The 16417-nt window shown below is 37.9% G+C and overlaps 1 protein-coding gene across 6 annotated transcripts in view; it reads right to left on the bottom strand.

Annotated features, from left to right (window-relative positions):
* The window catches only part of LOC132286465 (rhodanese-like domain-containing protein 8, chloroplastic), an 87567-nt gene extending 72271 nt beyond the window's left edge, over positions 1-15296 (bottom strand). For 4 of the 6 annotated variants that reach the window (XM_059788807.1, XM_059788805.1, XM_059788808.1 and 1 more), the window contains exons 1-3: positions 14877-15296; positions 9214-9267; positions 7091-7240 (exon numbers count right to left, since the gene is read on the bottom strand). In XM_059788807.1, the coding sequence (XP_059644790.1) occupies positions 7091-7240; positions 9214-9267; positions 14877-15221 (549 nt within the window). In that variant the 5' untranslated portion in view covers positions 15222-15296. The remainder of the gene's footprint in view (positions 1-7090; positions 7241-9213; positions 9268-14876) is intronic. The other 2 variants (XR_009472788.1, XM_059788803.1) reach the window with 1 other exon arrangement.
* Between the last annotated feature and the right edge of the window lie 1121 nt (positions 15297-16417).

Here is a 16417-nt window from a genome sequence, read left to right as displayed (position 1 = left end):
AATAGATAATTGGTTGATAGGCCCCCACATAACAACCCTCTTAAGCTCCTTCGTGGCCTGTGGACCATAATGAACTAACAGCCCATTTATCTTAGCAGGCCCAGAATACGCTTCGGATCCAAACTTGGGCCCATCAGAGGCCACTACATGAAAGGCTCCCGTAATGCCACGTTCTCGTCCGCGTGGTTGGTAACCGTTGAAGCAATCATTACGAAGTGATGAAAGGCATTGACTGAGGGCGTGATTGATACGGCTCTTGGATCTGCCTTCCTTACTCGCATCTGGCGTGTTGACAGGCACTCGCCTCTTTCCTTGGAGGCCCAGATGGGTTTGCAAATTCCGGCGGCATCCTTCAATAATCGTTGCATCAGACGAGAGGTGGGGACTCTCACCAACGCCATAATAGGACTTCGGAAGGATGCGAGGTGAGATTTCCTCTATCAAGTTGACCTTAAAGGCCACTCGCTGGTCTTTAACGAAAACAAACTCCGGCATCACTTCTCCGGCGGCAACATAGAGAAGGATTCTCTCACCACTCGCCAAAACGTCCGCCTCCACACCTCGAAATCCACCACATAAGTCTCCAATTGCTTCGAACAACTTGTGGCACCAAAGATGGAGGGGCAAACCAAACAACATCACCCTCCGCATTTCTCAATCTTTCACTGCAAAACAACCCACCGCGAAATACCAAATGTCAATGGATAAAGTAGCGTCGCCCCATCTCTTCCTCCCTTCATCTAATACCCTTAGTGCGTCCGCCTCCAATGGTAACCTGAACAAGAGTAGGTCGTCGGGTAGGGAAGAAACTTTCACCCCACTCAATACCTTCCAAGATTTCGTCGCCCACGCCTTAATCCCTTCATTACATCCCACATCTCGATCAAAACGGCCAACCAAACATGATCGCAAGGCAGATTCTCGTTCCATTATACTTTGATGATCAACCCTATAAACCATATCATTGCCGATGGAACAACTTTTGATTTCTCCATGGAAGTTGAGGCGTGGTAGAGTCACGATCGTTGCATATCACAAATCCCTACCAAAGAAGCCAGAAGTCCAGCAACAGAAAGCACAACCAAAAACAGCAAACACCGGAGTGAAAGACTCCAACGTCAAAAAGGGTAGAGAGAGAAGAGAGAAAAGTCAACCATAGACTTTTAGCAACTTTAAACCCAATATTAATATAAAAAAATTTTAAAGCCCAAATACACTAGCAAATTAATAAATATATCAGCTCATACATCAAACTCATAATTCAATTTATTTTAAGCCCAACCCAGTAGGAATAAAAATTATCCCTCTTATGATATAATATTAACCCAATCCAATTACACAAAACGCTTAGTTTATTTTAAGTTCAACCCAATAATAATAAAATATTAACTTAGTCCCAATAATAATAAAATATTAACTTAGTCTAATATTATATGATAATATATAATATATGTAATATAACCCAAAACTACGTAACAAAGCATAAAGTTGGAATGCACTAATGGCAAACACAACCAGGTAAGCAACGGTCTAAGCTTTAATGGATTCTTGCAATTAGGTTCAATGGTGGGGAAAAGATAAAAATTAAATATTTAAGTTCATTGTCTCTATTCTCTCCTAATCCTCTTTCATCTATTTCTCTTTTTTTTAAAATTAAAAAACTGACTACTTTTTTCATTCTTCAAAATCCCAATCCTATTTTTCTTTTTTGGTTTTCTAATCCTCTTGTATACATAGAGGCCCAATGATATATAAATTAATATTAAATTCGTGAATTTTTTTATTTAACAAAAAAAAAAAACGTGGATGCACAGAATGCTAGCTTTTTTATTTTTTTTTCCCAAAAAACGTAGAATCCTGGCTCCGCCCCTGCCTCCGTGCTAAAGAATAACTCAAACCGCCCAAGGTCAATCATATAGATGTGCTAACTAGGTTAGTCTTAAGATAACTTTTAAAGTTCAATACACAAAAATAAAATAAAAGCAACAATACAACCTAAAACTGCACTATTTTTAGGTGAGTATATTTATAGATCAAGTACCAGAGCAAGCGCAACCCATGTACATTGGGTGTATATGATCTACTTAAAAAGAAATTTCAATTTCATGTCTCTCATCAAATCAAAAAAAGAATCAGTCAAAATTGAAGACCATCTTGAAATACAGAAATACAAACAACTCAACATTGAATGCTTGAATCTCCAAAGATGCGTTTCAACTCCTTCAAATGATTGCCTACTCCTCTCCCACCAAACACACTGCCACAAACATTGAGGTAGTAGCACATATCAGATTGCTGCAAGTCCCATACTTACCCAAACCTTTCCAACTTGTAAAAAGCATGACTCAACGAAATCTTTTTCCCAATTCCAAACCCCTCTTAACTTCCTAACTGTAGCACTAAGTGGTCTTCTTTTTACACGTCCAAACCATCTTAATTAATTTTCTACTAATTTACCTCCAATTCGTGATACTTCAACCATTTCAAGAATGTGCTCATTTCTAATTATATCCTTTCTTATCATGCCGCATATACATCGAAATATTATTAATTTATTGTTTCTTTATCTGTCCAACATTTTGTCCCATAAAACATACCTGGTCTAATAGTCGTTTTATAGAACTTCCCTTTCAATCTTAATGGGATACGTTGATCACACAATATAATGGATGCAGTCCTCCATTTGTATGAGTCACCCCTTTTTTCTTTCCCTTTTTTTGCTAAGTAAAAATTAGGGGTGTTCAAATAATTCGTCAATCCGCTAAACAGAACCGATCTGATCCGATCTGTGCAGTTCGGTTTAGTTTTCTAGTATCGTGGTTCGGTGATGGATTGAAAAATTAGTAATCCGTAGTGACCAGATCAGTTAACGGATTAGGTGCTGAAAAAACCGAACCAATCCGTAAACCGATCTGTGGCCAATCCGTAGAACTAATATACATATATTATATAACATGTATAGTATACAGTATATGCATAATACATTATTGATGTTTTTGTTTTCTTTAATCATTAAGTTTTCAAAAGTTTTATTGTTTTAGGAACCCAAGATGCTTTACTGCTTTATGGCTTAGCGTTTTACACTTTTTAGTTTTTATATTCCTTTCATTTGCATGCATCTCTGGCCTCCTATCAAGTCTCATCTGATCCCACAAACCCACTGCTCTGCTCACAGTCTCTCATGGAAGGCCCAAGTTACCCAATACTCTCGGTCTCTTATGGAACCCAGACAAGCATCTCCAATTTACGTCGGCCGATCATTTCCTCTTCATCTACATCTAATTTCCAGTGAGTTCATAAGTTTTTCATTATTTTCTTCTATGAATTTTTGTTCTTCTCTTCTGGAAAAAAAATCTTGATTGCTCCATCTCGTCACTTAGTTTCAATTCTACCTTGTCATTCTCATAGCCCATTTAATAATATGTATAGTCTTTAGAGTTTCATGCATGACTCAGACGAAAATCAGTATTTCAAAACAGAGTTAACAATAACAGGTTCTCTTTTTCCCTTTAAATTCATGCATGACTTAGACGAAAATAGTATTTTGTCTCTAATTTCAGTTTTCTTAGTTGTGTTCTGTCAAGCCCAATGCGTGGGAACCGAACCAAACCAATCTCCGTTATTTCACGAATCGGTTTGGTTCGGATTGAGAGTCCCCACGGATCAGTTCGATTTCAGATTTAGCCAATCCGTAAGGACCGGATTGGTTTGAATTTTATCTAAAACCGAACCGATCCGATCCGTGATCAGCCCTAGTAAAAATATATTAGAAAGCATTCAAGAGCTCATCACTCCCTTTTTCATCGAACCCTGTTTGGTTTTAATTTATTGAGGAAAGATACGTCTACCAACTCGCAATAGCATAAACCCAACACCCAAAAATTAAAAAGATCTGAAAGTGATGATGGCAGTAGTTTTAGTCTATACAAATCCAAAACTTCATGCTTTTCCATCAGTACCAAAAGCTATTTGGGAGTTCTAATACAAGTGAAAGACCGGTGATATTGCATCTCAACGCTAAGGTGTGTAATGCTTGACAATCTAACTGATCGAGAAGCCGACAAATATTGTGAAGCACTTAATGAGATTGTTCTGCAACATTTATAATCATCTTTCTCCGACCAAACTTTAACACCGTCTATTAAGAGAAACACATTAGGATCTTTTGATACAATTGATATGGCAACATGTCGAATTACGTCATGCACTTAGACTAAGTTTTCATTTCTACCTTCCAACAACAAATAATATTTCTTGAGGGTACGAACCAACATATGTCCTTTGTCTCTTGCTTTTTCATTGTATCCAAGCCTTAAAGAAACCCCATTCCCACTACATACCTCACCTAGTCGTTGTCAATAGAAATCTCAGCATCTACTGTAAACAAATAGCAATGCAAAAAGCATGCCTGCAAATCTTTCTACTCCGGATATGTCTGACAGTTTTTCTGTCAATCCCTCAATTTTGTAAGGAAAGGACACACAACACAATCATTTGGTGCCACATGGAATGTCCCTCATCACTAACACGTGCCTAGACTTCTATAAATAGCACAGTGCTCTGATGAGAGAGGAGATTCAGGCCCCTCAGACATTTTCTTGCCTTTCGTTCTCTCCCCAGCCTACTCCATCTCCTTTCTCTTTCCGAATTTGGCTCAGTCATGTGTACGAGTCACCCTCATCACACCTTCTTTCACCGAACCCTATTTGATTTTACCCCTTCACATTTTGGCGACTCTTGCAAGGGTTGATCCCGCGATTGTTATCGCAAGGGATGCCACGAGGCAATGGTCGGATGCCATAAGATTCTTATTTTCCTTTTGAGAACCCCCATCTTTACACCTCTAAGTATTGCTTCAAATGTCTCACAATTTTTATGTTCGAGCTCCTGCAATTTCGGAAGACCTCTTGTAGTGGGAGGGGAGAAGATACTTGATTAATCCACATTGTGCAACTTCTACTACACTTTTTCTTTTCTTTTTTTGATAAGTTGCAACTTCTTAGTTTACCAAAAGAACCCAATGGACATGGTCCATGATGTTTTCTAAGTTGATGTTCCACGTTGTCACATTTCTTAACTTGAAGTGACTACAAGTCTAAAAAACACTCTTCGTCTCTTTCGTGAAGCACCTTCCTTAAACCTTCCAATATATGCAAATATAGTATTTCAGCATTCTCCATTAAAACATTAAGCTCAACCATCAAAGGAATAACCACGAGTCCCAAGATCTTTGTTTTCGAGTATTCACGATGCACTTGAAGAATTGAGGAATTCTCAAGGAGATTAAATTGAGACTAACAGAAAAATTGTGTTCATATAGAGTGGAGCTACAGCCATCTAAAGCAAACAGATTTGTATTCATGCTTTCTGCATTGCTGTTTGTTTCCAGAAGATGCTAAGATTTCTATTGACGATGAATTGGTGAGGCATGGAGTGGGAATGGCATTTTTTCGAGACTCGAATACAATGAAAAAGACAAGAGACAGGGCACATACGTTGGTTCGTACACTCAATAAATCTTATTTGTTGTTAAAAGGTAGAAATGAAAATTTAGTCAAAATGCATAACGTAATTCGAGATGTTGCCATATCAATTGCATCAAAAGATCTGAACGTGTTTCTGGTAAAAGATAGTGTCAAAAGATGATTATAAATATTGCACAACAATCTCATTAAGGTTTCCCACAATGTTTATCGGTTTTCCGAACAGTTAGATTACCGAAGGCTATGCACCTTGGTGTTGAGATGCAACGTCACCAATCTTTCACTATTACTAGAACTACCAAATAGCTTTTTTGATTGGATGGAAAAGCTTAAAGTTTCAAATTTGTATAGACTAAAACTACTACCATCATCACTTTCAAATTTGGTTAATCTTCAGGTGTTAGGTCAATGCTATTACGAGTTGGTGGACCTATATTTCCTAAAGAAATTAAAAAACCTAAAATACTAAAGATTGTTGATTATCTCAAATATAAATGGAAGGTCCAATAAATAGAACAGTTGCCTCATCCACATTGGTTGGATTTGAGAAATTGTTATCAAAAAGATATAATGTCTCTGTCGGGTGTCCTATCACGTCTATCCGACCTCAAGGAATTCTACCTTCTGTATAAGTTTGATAAGTGTGACAACATGGAACATCTACTTGGAAAAACTCATGGTACATGTTCATTGGGTTATTTTGGTAAACTAAGTGCATTAGAAGTTTCCTCCTTTACTCCCCTTTCTTTCCTTTCTCTTCTTCTCTTTCCTTTCCTTTCCTTTCTGTCTTCTCTTAACCACAACCCACCTCTTTACATAGGAGTTGTTAGATGGTTAGGTGTCACCTGCTAGTGACATATGCCACACCACACATGTATATGTTTTATTTTCCAACAGAACAATTTGTCAAAACAATCATCCATGTTCATTTGGAACACAAAATAGATTTTAAATTGTACTTTTACATTTCCATCCAATTTTCTTTTCATTCATGCCCAATGACTATTTTTCACGTATAACTTATTTGAATCAGTCTTTCTATAGGCCCTTGTTCAAGTCCGAGTCACTAAATAAAGAGAATAATAGAAGCGAGGAAGACAAAGGTTAGCACGTCAATAAAGACATGGCTTGCCTTAGTGGTAATGTTCAAGATTTGTCTTATTTTCAGTGAACTAGATGAAAAGAATGGAATGCTGCAACTTTCATTTGTTGTTTGCTAGAGAGATCCACTGATATTCTATAGAAAAAGGAGATTGATAATTTCCTGTGAAACTAATGAGATTGGTAATTTCATAATCTTAAGACAACATTTCCCATGAAAGATAAAACATGTAGACTGAGAATTTCAGAAAATTCAGCACCACCTTGAAGAATCCATTATCTTTTAAGCCCTTGTTGAGATAACGATGTCTTGGCAATTAAAACAATGAGGAAAAAATTTGTAGTTTACAGGAACTGGCATCATGTGGATAAGCTAATGACTCAAAGAAAAGGTAAGATCACTTTGAGAATAGATTTTAAAGGAAAATTATGTTTAAGAAGGACCAAAATTAATAGAAAAGTAAAAGTAAGATTAACAGAGAAAAAGTTATTAGTGAGTAGCTTGCCTGTACAAGTGAGGGCTTATACCGCAGCTTCAACTTTGGGAAAGCATGCCCATCTAAAGCTGGAGAAATCTGAACCAATACATCAGAAAATCTGTGGTCTTCTCTTAACCATTTAACATATGCAAGAGAATCTTTTGATGGCCCACTGTACTGCACACATTGAAGCACGTCAGAATAATACAAGGATATAAATGTATAGCATTCTACAATATGAGAACTACCCTGCAACAGATTTACATAATAACATCATTATTCAATAATTTGATTAGCATAATAACTACATCTCTCTTTACTTATCAAATAATAATAATAATAACTACATCTCTCCAGTGAATCTTGGAAGAATGCTTATCATGAGGAAGAGGGGGGGACAATAGAAAATCGAAAATAGAAAGAAGATAAAGACCAAACTCACTTCTGAAAGACTATCAACACGGTGAACGTATTCCTACAGTTGCTCAAGCGTGAGCATGGATATCAATTAAAAGAAAAATGAAAAAAAAAAAAAAAAAAAATTAAATAATAATAATAAATAAATCTAAATGTTACAGAAAAAATAAAAATAAAAATTAAGACAGAAAAAGAAAAGAGCATTCCTGAATACTCTATGGAAACCATCTTAATAGCCACACTACTAAAAGTTATCTCCATCCTCTACGAGACTGTTTTAGACTATAAAATGCCTTAAGGAATCTGCACAAAATGTGTGTTTCTTAAGTAACATTTCCGATATAATACCTCACACACACTTCTGACTCCTCACTTCCTCACAAAAATATGTTGACAGTACAACACCATATAAATCTGGAAATCTTTTGGTCTACAAGTCACTTTTATCCTAGGATTTACAACAAAATGTAACTGCATAAATAATTTAGTATTATATATGAAAAAGTGGACATTTAAAATTCCATTCCTCCTCATCATTGTAGTATAATTATATAAAAGTGTTTCTAGGATTACAGAAAAGAGAAGAGAAGAGAAGAGAGAGATTGCAGAATGAAATCTGACGGCTTTGTATTTCCTACACCCTCTCTCTTATTTATATTAAGACAATCAAAATTATAGTAAGGCCCTTAATAACAAGCAATATTACAATAATGCCTAACAAGATAATAAAGCAATCTAACACTCCCCCTCAAGCTGGAGCATACAGATTAAACATGCCCAGCTTGAAACACAATCACTAAAATGAACCACCAAACTAATGACTTCGTAAGAATATCAGCAAATTGATCATCGGGACAAATATAAGGAGTAACAATTTGTTTCCGCATTAGCAGATCTCAAAAAAAATGAAGTCCCCATAACCGACCACATCAACAAAATAGAAGGGAAAATAACATATAAAAATATACCATATGAATAGACTACTCCAACCCACACCATCCACAAAAAGTACTCAAGGAACGTAGAAGTGACCTCTAACTTGCTCCATAGGTAAGCTCCCAACTTAGCCAAAGCATTAGCTCAGACCATCTAATCTCCAGTTCTGAAACTTCGAGTAACTCAATATCTCTCACATCAAATGGTCATATGCCACAAGCCCATTGAACACTGACTTACCCATCTAACCGCAACGCAAAATCTCCATTTTTTCAACAATGACATTGGCCCCGTAACCTGAGCTACTTTGAGACCCTCCAAGAATTGCACAATCACCACATAACTCGACCATTTACCTCCTTGTGGGAAAAAACAAATGTCTCATGTGGCAGCCCCTCTGTAACTGATGCCAAAAATTAGGTTTGTAACAGTCTACCCCTCACAGCGCCCTCAATAAATGGAGGTTCCACAAGGTAACAGTCTTGAAAAAAGGTAGAATGTATGTCAATTCAAGAGTGTAAGGAAGTTTTGAGTTTAAGTCTGCAATAATTGCACGTCGCACCCTTTGTTTACTTCCAATTTTGAAACTTAAAACTAAAGAGCATTTATTGAGTTCAAGCAGGATCACACAGATATACTCAACAAGACAAGTATACAGGCATGCATCCACTCACAAGCATACCAAAGTACGCACAAGAGAATTATATTGTGTGAGATGCTGCCTACACTATTAAAAAAAATCCGTACATGCATAAAATAGAGGTAGAAAAAAAAAAGGGCGGGAAGAATAACCATACCTGTGCATTAATCCCTTGCTCATTCAGATATATTCGACCATGTATGTCAAGACCCTAGTAATTTATCATGAAAAGACAGATAGCAGCAGGTCAGCAATTCTAAACCATTCGTGTATCGTTATTATAAAGTTTTTGGATCTTAATGAATATAAGCAAATTACATGCATATTAGATACATACCCTATGTTAATGTGTCAGAGCAAAGTAATGTTTCTGATAACCCCAAGGTTTAAAGCCAAGGGCAACTTGGTAATTTTGATGACAACCTATTAATATGAGAATTTGATAGTCTACTTGAGAGTGGTGATTTTCAAGAGATTCTATAAACTCAAGTACAAAGTGAATTGATGGAAATAATGCTCAAGTTCAAATATGGATCAAGTTCATGGAGATGAAACTAAAAGTAATATCAGTTCAAGATAATGAAGCTAAGGGGTTGGTGAGAGCAAGAATCTTGTAAAGTAATATATGTCTCATGTTGATTCAAAGCTCAACCCCTATGATTTAAAAAATGAAGGACCTAGGCTTTAAAGTGAAATCAAATATTTTTAAGGTCCCTAAGAAAAATGACTAAGCCCATGTACTTAAACGTTTTTCAATGAAAAAGAACAAAAGAGTCATTTGGTGTCACTTCTTTTCACTTCAGTGCCAAAACTTTACAAATTCAAAAATTCAAAGTGAACTAGAAGTCTTCACCATGTGACGGGCCTAGGCATTGTAAGTGCCAAAGTATTGGCCATAAGACTTTTACATGTTTTCACAAGACATCTTCCCTTTGTAGAGTTGGCAAAGAACTAAGAACTCTGAAATCTCCAAAAGTGCCAACAAGATGTCTACATGTTTCAACAAGATGTCTTCCCCTTGTAGAATCGGCAAAGAGCGAGAGCTCTGAAATCTCAGAAAATGCCAACAAAATATCTTCTTGTAAAGACAAGACGTATACAAGGGAATGGAACAAGAACACACCAGGACAGACTTAAAAGGACTCAACGTCTGGTTAAAAGCTCAAGACGTCTTCTCATGTCGCGCTTTTACAGCCTTGTTTCCAAATAGTCTCACAAGTACTCTAACGGCTAGAATTTCAACTGAGCTTTCATTGTAAAAAGAGGGGCACCATTGTTGTGTTGTAACTGATATATATAGACATATATACATACATACATATATATATATATATATATATATATATATATATATATATATCTTTGAGAGAGATAGAATAGAAGATTGGTGTAACCTTCTTGAAGTCTAGGTGGGTGTTTCTCAGGTCGTCTTCCACATGTGAAGGGAGACTTCCACATGTGAAGGGAGACTGTAATGGTTTCTTCTCCACCCGTGAAGGAGAAGCAAGATAGTGATTTGGAAATCCTCAAGAGGTGCTCTTGAGGCGAAGACGTGGGCAGGGTAGCCGAACCTCATAAATCTTGGTGTTCTTGAGTTTGCATCTCTCTAACTCTATCTCCTTATCTTTTGCGTTTTGCATTCTCTGTATTGTTCGCATCTGCTACATATCACTGTTATAATCTGTTTGCACACCAAGAACTGAGCTAAATCGAAAAGCCATTAAGCTTGCCAAAAGACCCAATTCAACCCACCCCCCCTCCCCCTGTTTCATTGTTTGGGCAACATTGCTGAGAATATTGCAACATAGAGTTCTAATTTAAAGTTGAAGTCTCTGGTCATTTTTTACAATCTCATATTATTTTCATGCTCTCCATACATTTTCACAAGTTTCCACAGTGTCAAGCTCATCAAATTAGATGCATCCATCAGCATATACATATTTTGGAGTTTGGAATTTTTTGTTCTAAGCTTAAGTGTGCGTTTGCTGTGTAGGATTGGAATTGATTAAGAATTCCAATTATATGAATTAGAATTTAATGAATCACAATCCTAATAGATGGAATTTTGCTGGTTGGAACAATCTTGGAATTCATTTGGGTTTATATTAAAAAGTCCAACTTTCTTCTTTAGATAAACTATTAACTTCGAATTGAACTTCAAAATAATTAGTATACAAAAAGAAAGAAAAAATCCATTCCGAAAAAAGAAAAATAAAGAAGAGAAGAAGAAATACACGATCAGTATCTATGCATATTAAACAATGTTCCTGCTCCCTTTCCTTTTCCCATTTTTCATTTTTTTGTTCCTAGATAGAGTACTAGAACACACGTCAATTCCATTACTATTGACTAACAATACTACACGTGTGTTTCTACCCATGCATATTCAGCCTATATTTATTAAGAAAATTTCCATATATGATTTTTTTTAAAGTAAAGTATTCATTGAAAGGTGCTCAAAAGGGGAGCGCATCTCATTTACAACTGCACCAAGACCAAAAGAATCACTATACCCTCAAGCTATCCAAAAAAATACATGAGATCCTCCACAAATTTACAATACCAACCATTCTCAAAAAAATTTAATAATAATAAGGAACCAAGTATATAATAGGATTTGAATGCCCAAATAGGAGTCTCCTCCCTTTCAAAGGATCTCATATTCCTCTCTTGCCATAAACCACACCACATGCAAAGGAGAGCAACCCCCTCCAAGCATCTCAACCTTACTTCCTCGCTACACACCCTCTCCAAGCTTCAAGCACGCTCCTTGTGGAAAACGGCATGAACCAACTCACTCCAAACAGGGCAAGAAGCAAATCCCATCCCTCCCTAGCCACTGGACATGCAAGAGGAGGTGATTCACTGACTCCTCATCCCTCTTGCACATGCAATACCAATTGGCAATAATCTGCCTTCTTCTCCACAAGTTATCGATCGTCAATCCGCTCCAGGACTATCGTCCATCCGAAGAAAGCCACCTTAACCAGGACTTTTGTGTGCCAAATGGCCTTCCAAGAAAAAGAAAGGCCCTAAAAATCCACCAATCTCCTATAGAAAAAGTGGACCTCAAATTTTCCGTGAGTAGCCGCCACCCAAATCTACTCATCCTCTCCCTTTCCACCTATCTGCTAACTATGCGACAAAGCCAAGAATTGAGCAAAGTCCTCCACTTCCTAATCCTGAAGATGCTACACAAACTAAATGTCCCAGAACAATCTCCCGCTATCAAGGCGATAGCTATCTGCCACTGTAGATGACCTGTTGAATGCAATCCTAAAGAGACTTGGGAAAGCACCCGATATAGTCTCCCTCCACGCCATTCATCCAGCCAAAACAGAATATGCCTCCCACTCTTTACTCTAAACCAAATATGTTTGAAAAATTCATCACATCCCTTCCTGATGAACTTCCACACCCCCACTCCTGCCGAGAATCTCACCTCAAGAAGCACCACCAGCCTTTACCTTCCCCGAAGTTACAACATGTAAAATTTAGGGTAAGAAATTAGCATTAGGGTTAGAGGAGGAGAGAAGAAGAAAAAGGATAATAAATTTGAAGATCGAGTGTGAGAGAGGGGGATTTCTCATAATAATCTTCCATGAGGGTTGGTCAACCGATGAAAGAATTTCATATTCCTGTCCTCTTCCTCAAGCCACAAAACCCTAGATCTGTCTACAGAACACTTCTTCCCTCACTGCAATCTCTCCAATCGTTGCATTGCGTTCCTCCCACCTACAACTCTAAACATGAAAAGCCCTAACGCCCTTTCTTTGCAATCCAACTCTGAGATTTTTGTCCTTACTCTGTCCTTCTACCATTCCAGGTTGCCGAACAACCACAATTCCACTTCTTGATATTCACTTTCAACATACAAAACTTGTTAACTAAAGTAAAACTGACCCCTCACAATCATAGCCATCTAACAGATGCTTCAACCTGTTTTTAAATCAACAACTCAAAGCCACGTATTCAAATATGAATAAAGATTACCCTTACCTCAACATCCAACAATACTGGATTTTGATCCAACACTGGTCTAACCATATCCACCTACGCAACCATCAGGAAATTTCTCTTCCCAATCCCTGACACTAAGAATTTGTCCAGAGAAAAAATAGTAGGGTCTTATCTACCAATAGACCATGTAAAGGTAGCACCTTCTGGCAATAAATCAATCGGCTGTTGAGCATCAGTGAACTCAGAAAACCCCGCAGTCCACTAACCTCTGATAGATTTCTCAATGGGAAACCCAACCACATCATAATCCCCTCCAATGTACTAGGACAAATCCCACTTCTGTGAACATATGTAATCTCCTCCGACAAGAAGCCCCTCTCCACATCTTCAAGGGCAATAAACCCCAGAGAATATCAATACAGCAGTCGTCCTTCAATGAAAAGAGACAAGTGACTGCAAATCTCCCACTTTCTACATCTACCTTAGATGCCCATTGCTTATCTAACTGGATCAAAATACCCCTACAAAACCCTCAACATCAAGGGCCACCTATCTACAAAAAGACCACCCATAGAATCCTAACAATCCCATCCAAGCCCCCCGGATGGTAAGAAGATGATAAAGTTTTGGGGTGCAAACTATTTGGACTCTTGCAAGCACGCCACCTGGGCACCCCACTTTCGCAAGGACACCACCTTCCTTTTGCAAAGGTCATTGAGACCCTAGACATTCCACCGCACGATTCGGAGCTTCATATGCACACACGGCACTCCCCTCCCCCTTCCTTCCTCCTCTACCCCTCTTCCTTTCCTTCCCACTCCTACTTTCATAGTTCACATACGAGATCAAATTTCGTAGCTCTTTCTCACCCCTCCATGTGCTCATCTTCCATCTCAAGCGCCTGCTATTACTTAGAGATTTTCCACTCATTTTCAATGGACATAAAAAGATTTTGGGCCAGTTCTTCACTCCCTTCTTTAGTCAGCCCCAAGTTCTTGCTCACATCCTCAACATTCCCCATCACCCAATCCTCAATTATATCCTCCACATGCTACAACATCAAGTTGTTGTCCACGTGGCCCCATGACTGCCAGCAGTTGTACAAGGCCCATTTGAGCACTATCAACTTCTTCCCTGCCCCCTTCCTACCCTACCGCCCTTCATCTATGAACTCTGCCACTTAAAATCACAGACAACCTTTCTTGGCTTCGACCCTCACAACATCATCTTTTCTCCGATTCTCCCCCCCTCCCCCCCCCCCCCCCCACTTGCCACCACTCAACTTTCAGTATCAGAGAGATCTCATCTCTGCCAATTAGGGAAGCCGTCACCAGTTGTCTTCCAGCAGTATAAATTTTGAAACTGAGCCGCCATCTTTCACTTTAAGAACAATCTTTCCCATGCCCACTCTCTCATCAACCTCCAGCTTCAAGGGTGCGCACACATCACCTACGCGGGTAGAATACAGAATTTTTCCAACTCTTAACCCCTTCTCGTTTCCTAATGAATTTTAACCTTTTTTTGGGACAAGTCTAATGAATTTGTTTCATGTGATACACACCCACGAAACGGAATTTTCTAAAAACTGATATTTCACATAGATGTACATACATAAAGAGCAGAAAACACTAAAAAGTAACCAATGCGACATGTCAAGAGGGAACATACAGATATAACCTGGAAGTAACAGAACCCACTGAATTTTACTTTCTGAAACATGTACATTATTAGTACTTTTTTTAAAGAGCGTACTTTGCGAAGTATATACACACAAACACACACACATAGACATGTATATATATAGAGAGAGAAGGGCATTAACACGAAATTTAGAAAAGAGGGAATGGGAATAGATAGAACCTGCAAGAATGAGAGGTGTTTGGAGACCTCGTCTTCTGGGTCTTTGATGAAGACAAAATGGTAGAAATTCACAACTATAAAACAGTTGTCATCAACATCAAAGCCATCTTCTGCTTGAGGAGAAGATGATGGTACACAACCACAACCGAAACTTTCGTCACACGCATTCCCATAAAAATTACGCCTCTTCAATTGAGACAAAGACCTGTTCCTGTTGGTTCTTTTTGGTAGTATGAAAATCGGAGTAGAAAAGGACCAAGTTGGGAACTGGAAGAGCGAAGAAGTAGTAGTAGGCTTGTAGAGGGGAGCAAGTGTGAAACCGGTTACAATTGCACAACCCCTCATCTTCTTATCCTCCGCATCTCTCTTCACTCCATTTCCCTCTAAACGTTATCGATTGATTTCTTGTTTTAAGGCAGGCAGGGCTTTTTTATGCGAGAGATGTCACGTGTTCTGTTTGGAGGATGAGTTTTTCTTTTTTCTTTTTCTTTTTCTTTTTCTTTTTCGATGCCTGAGGCTGAGCTTCGTTGTGGAGACAGTAAAATAAATACTGTAGTAATTTACGCGTACCTCGCTTATGCTGTGTTTCGCACGGTGGTGAGTTTGAAGGAAAATGATAACATTAGTTATGAGCGAAAGAAAAGAAAAAGAAAGATAATTTTAATCTCCCGTTGTGTTCCTGTTGTGCTTGGTTGATTACTGTAGTAAATTACGCGCACCTCGCTTAGGCTGTGTTTCGTACAGTGGATTTGAAGGAAAATGATAACATTAGTTATGAGCGAAAGAAAAGGAAAAGAAGGATAATTTTAATCTCCTGTTGTGTTCTTATTGTGCTTGGTTGATTATTGAAAGAAAAGAAAGAGAAGAATAATAATCATGTTTTGGAAAAGAAAGGAAAAAAAAAGAAAGAGGATTATCTTAATAAATTGATTATTATACCTTTTTATATTTTAAAAGATAAATAAATAAATAAATATATATATACACTCATGTACCTTTGGCAAGCCCACAGATGATTGACCACATAAATAGAAAAAAAAATTTAGGGCAAATCATTTCAGCCTCCCCAATCTCGCCTCCATCTTTATTCTCGTTCTCAACTCTGAACTTGCCTTCTCTCTCTCTCTTTCTCTTTCTCTCTCTGCACTACAAGAATCAGAAGTTCAAAACCCATATATTTCAGTTTATCTATCTGTCTGTAAGAATCAAAAGTTCAAAACCCGTATCGGTATATAATTTCAGATTGTTCAGAAAATCAAAACCCATATATTTTAATTTCCATTGCCGCTGGAACATCTATTTGCAAGAATCAAAAAGTTCAAAACCCTTATCGGTATATCATTTCAGATTGTTCAGAAAATCAAAACCCATATCTTTCAATTTCCATCGCCACTGTTCCAGTTCGGGTTCGCCATTCGCAAGCTTCAGCCGCTGGCCCACCGTCTCTCACTCTCTCTGCAACTGCTAACTTGTATGTATATGTAATCTTAAGGGCAAATTTGGCATCACAAATAATATATCAACCCTCTCGTTCACTTTCC

The sequence above is a fragment of the Cornus florida genome, unplaced genomic scaffold (assembly GCF_030987335.1).
Source record: "Cornus florida cultivar Cherokee Brave unplaced genomic scaffold, ASM3098733v1 CherokeeBrave_3.0.0_Hap2_Chr11, whole genome shotgun sequence".
NCBI lineage: Eukaryota > Viridiplantae > Streptophyta > Magnoliopsida > Cornales > Cornaceae > Cornus > Cornus florida.
This window is presented reverse-complemented; position numbering and strand designations above follow the sequence as displayed.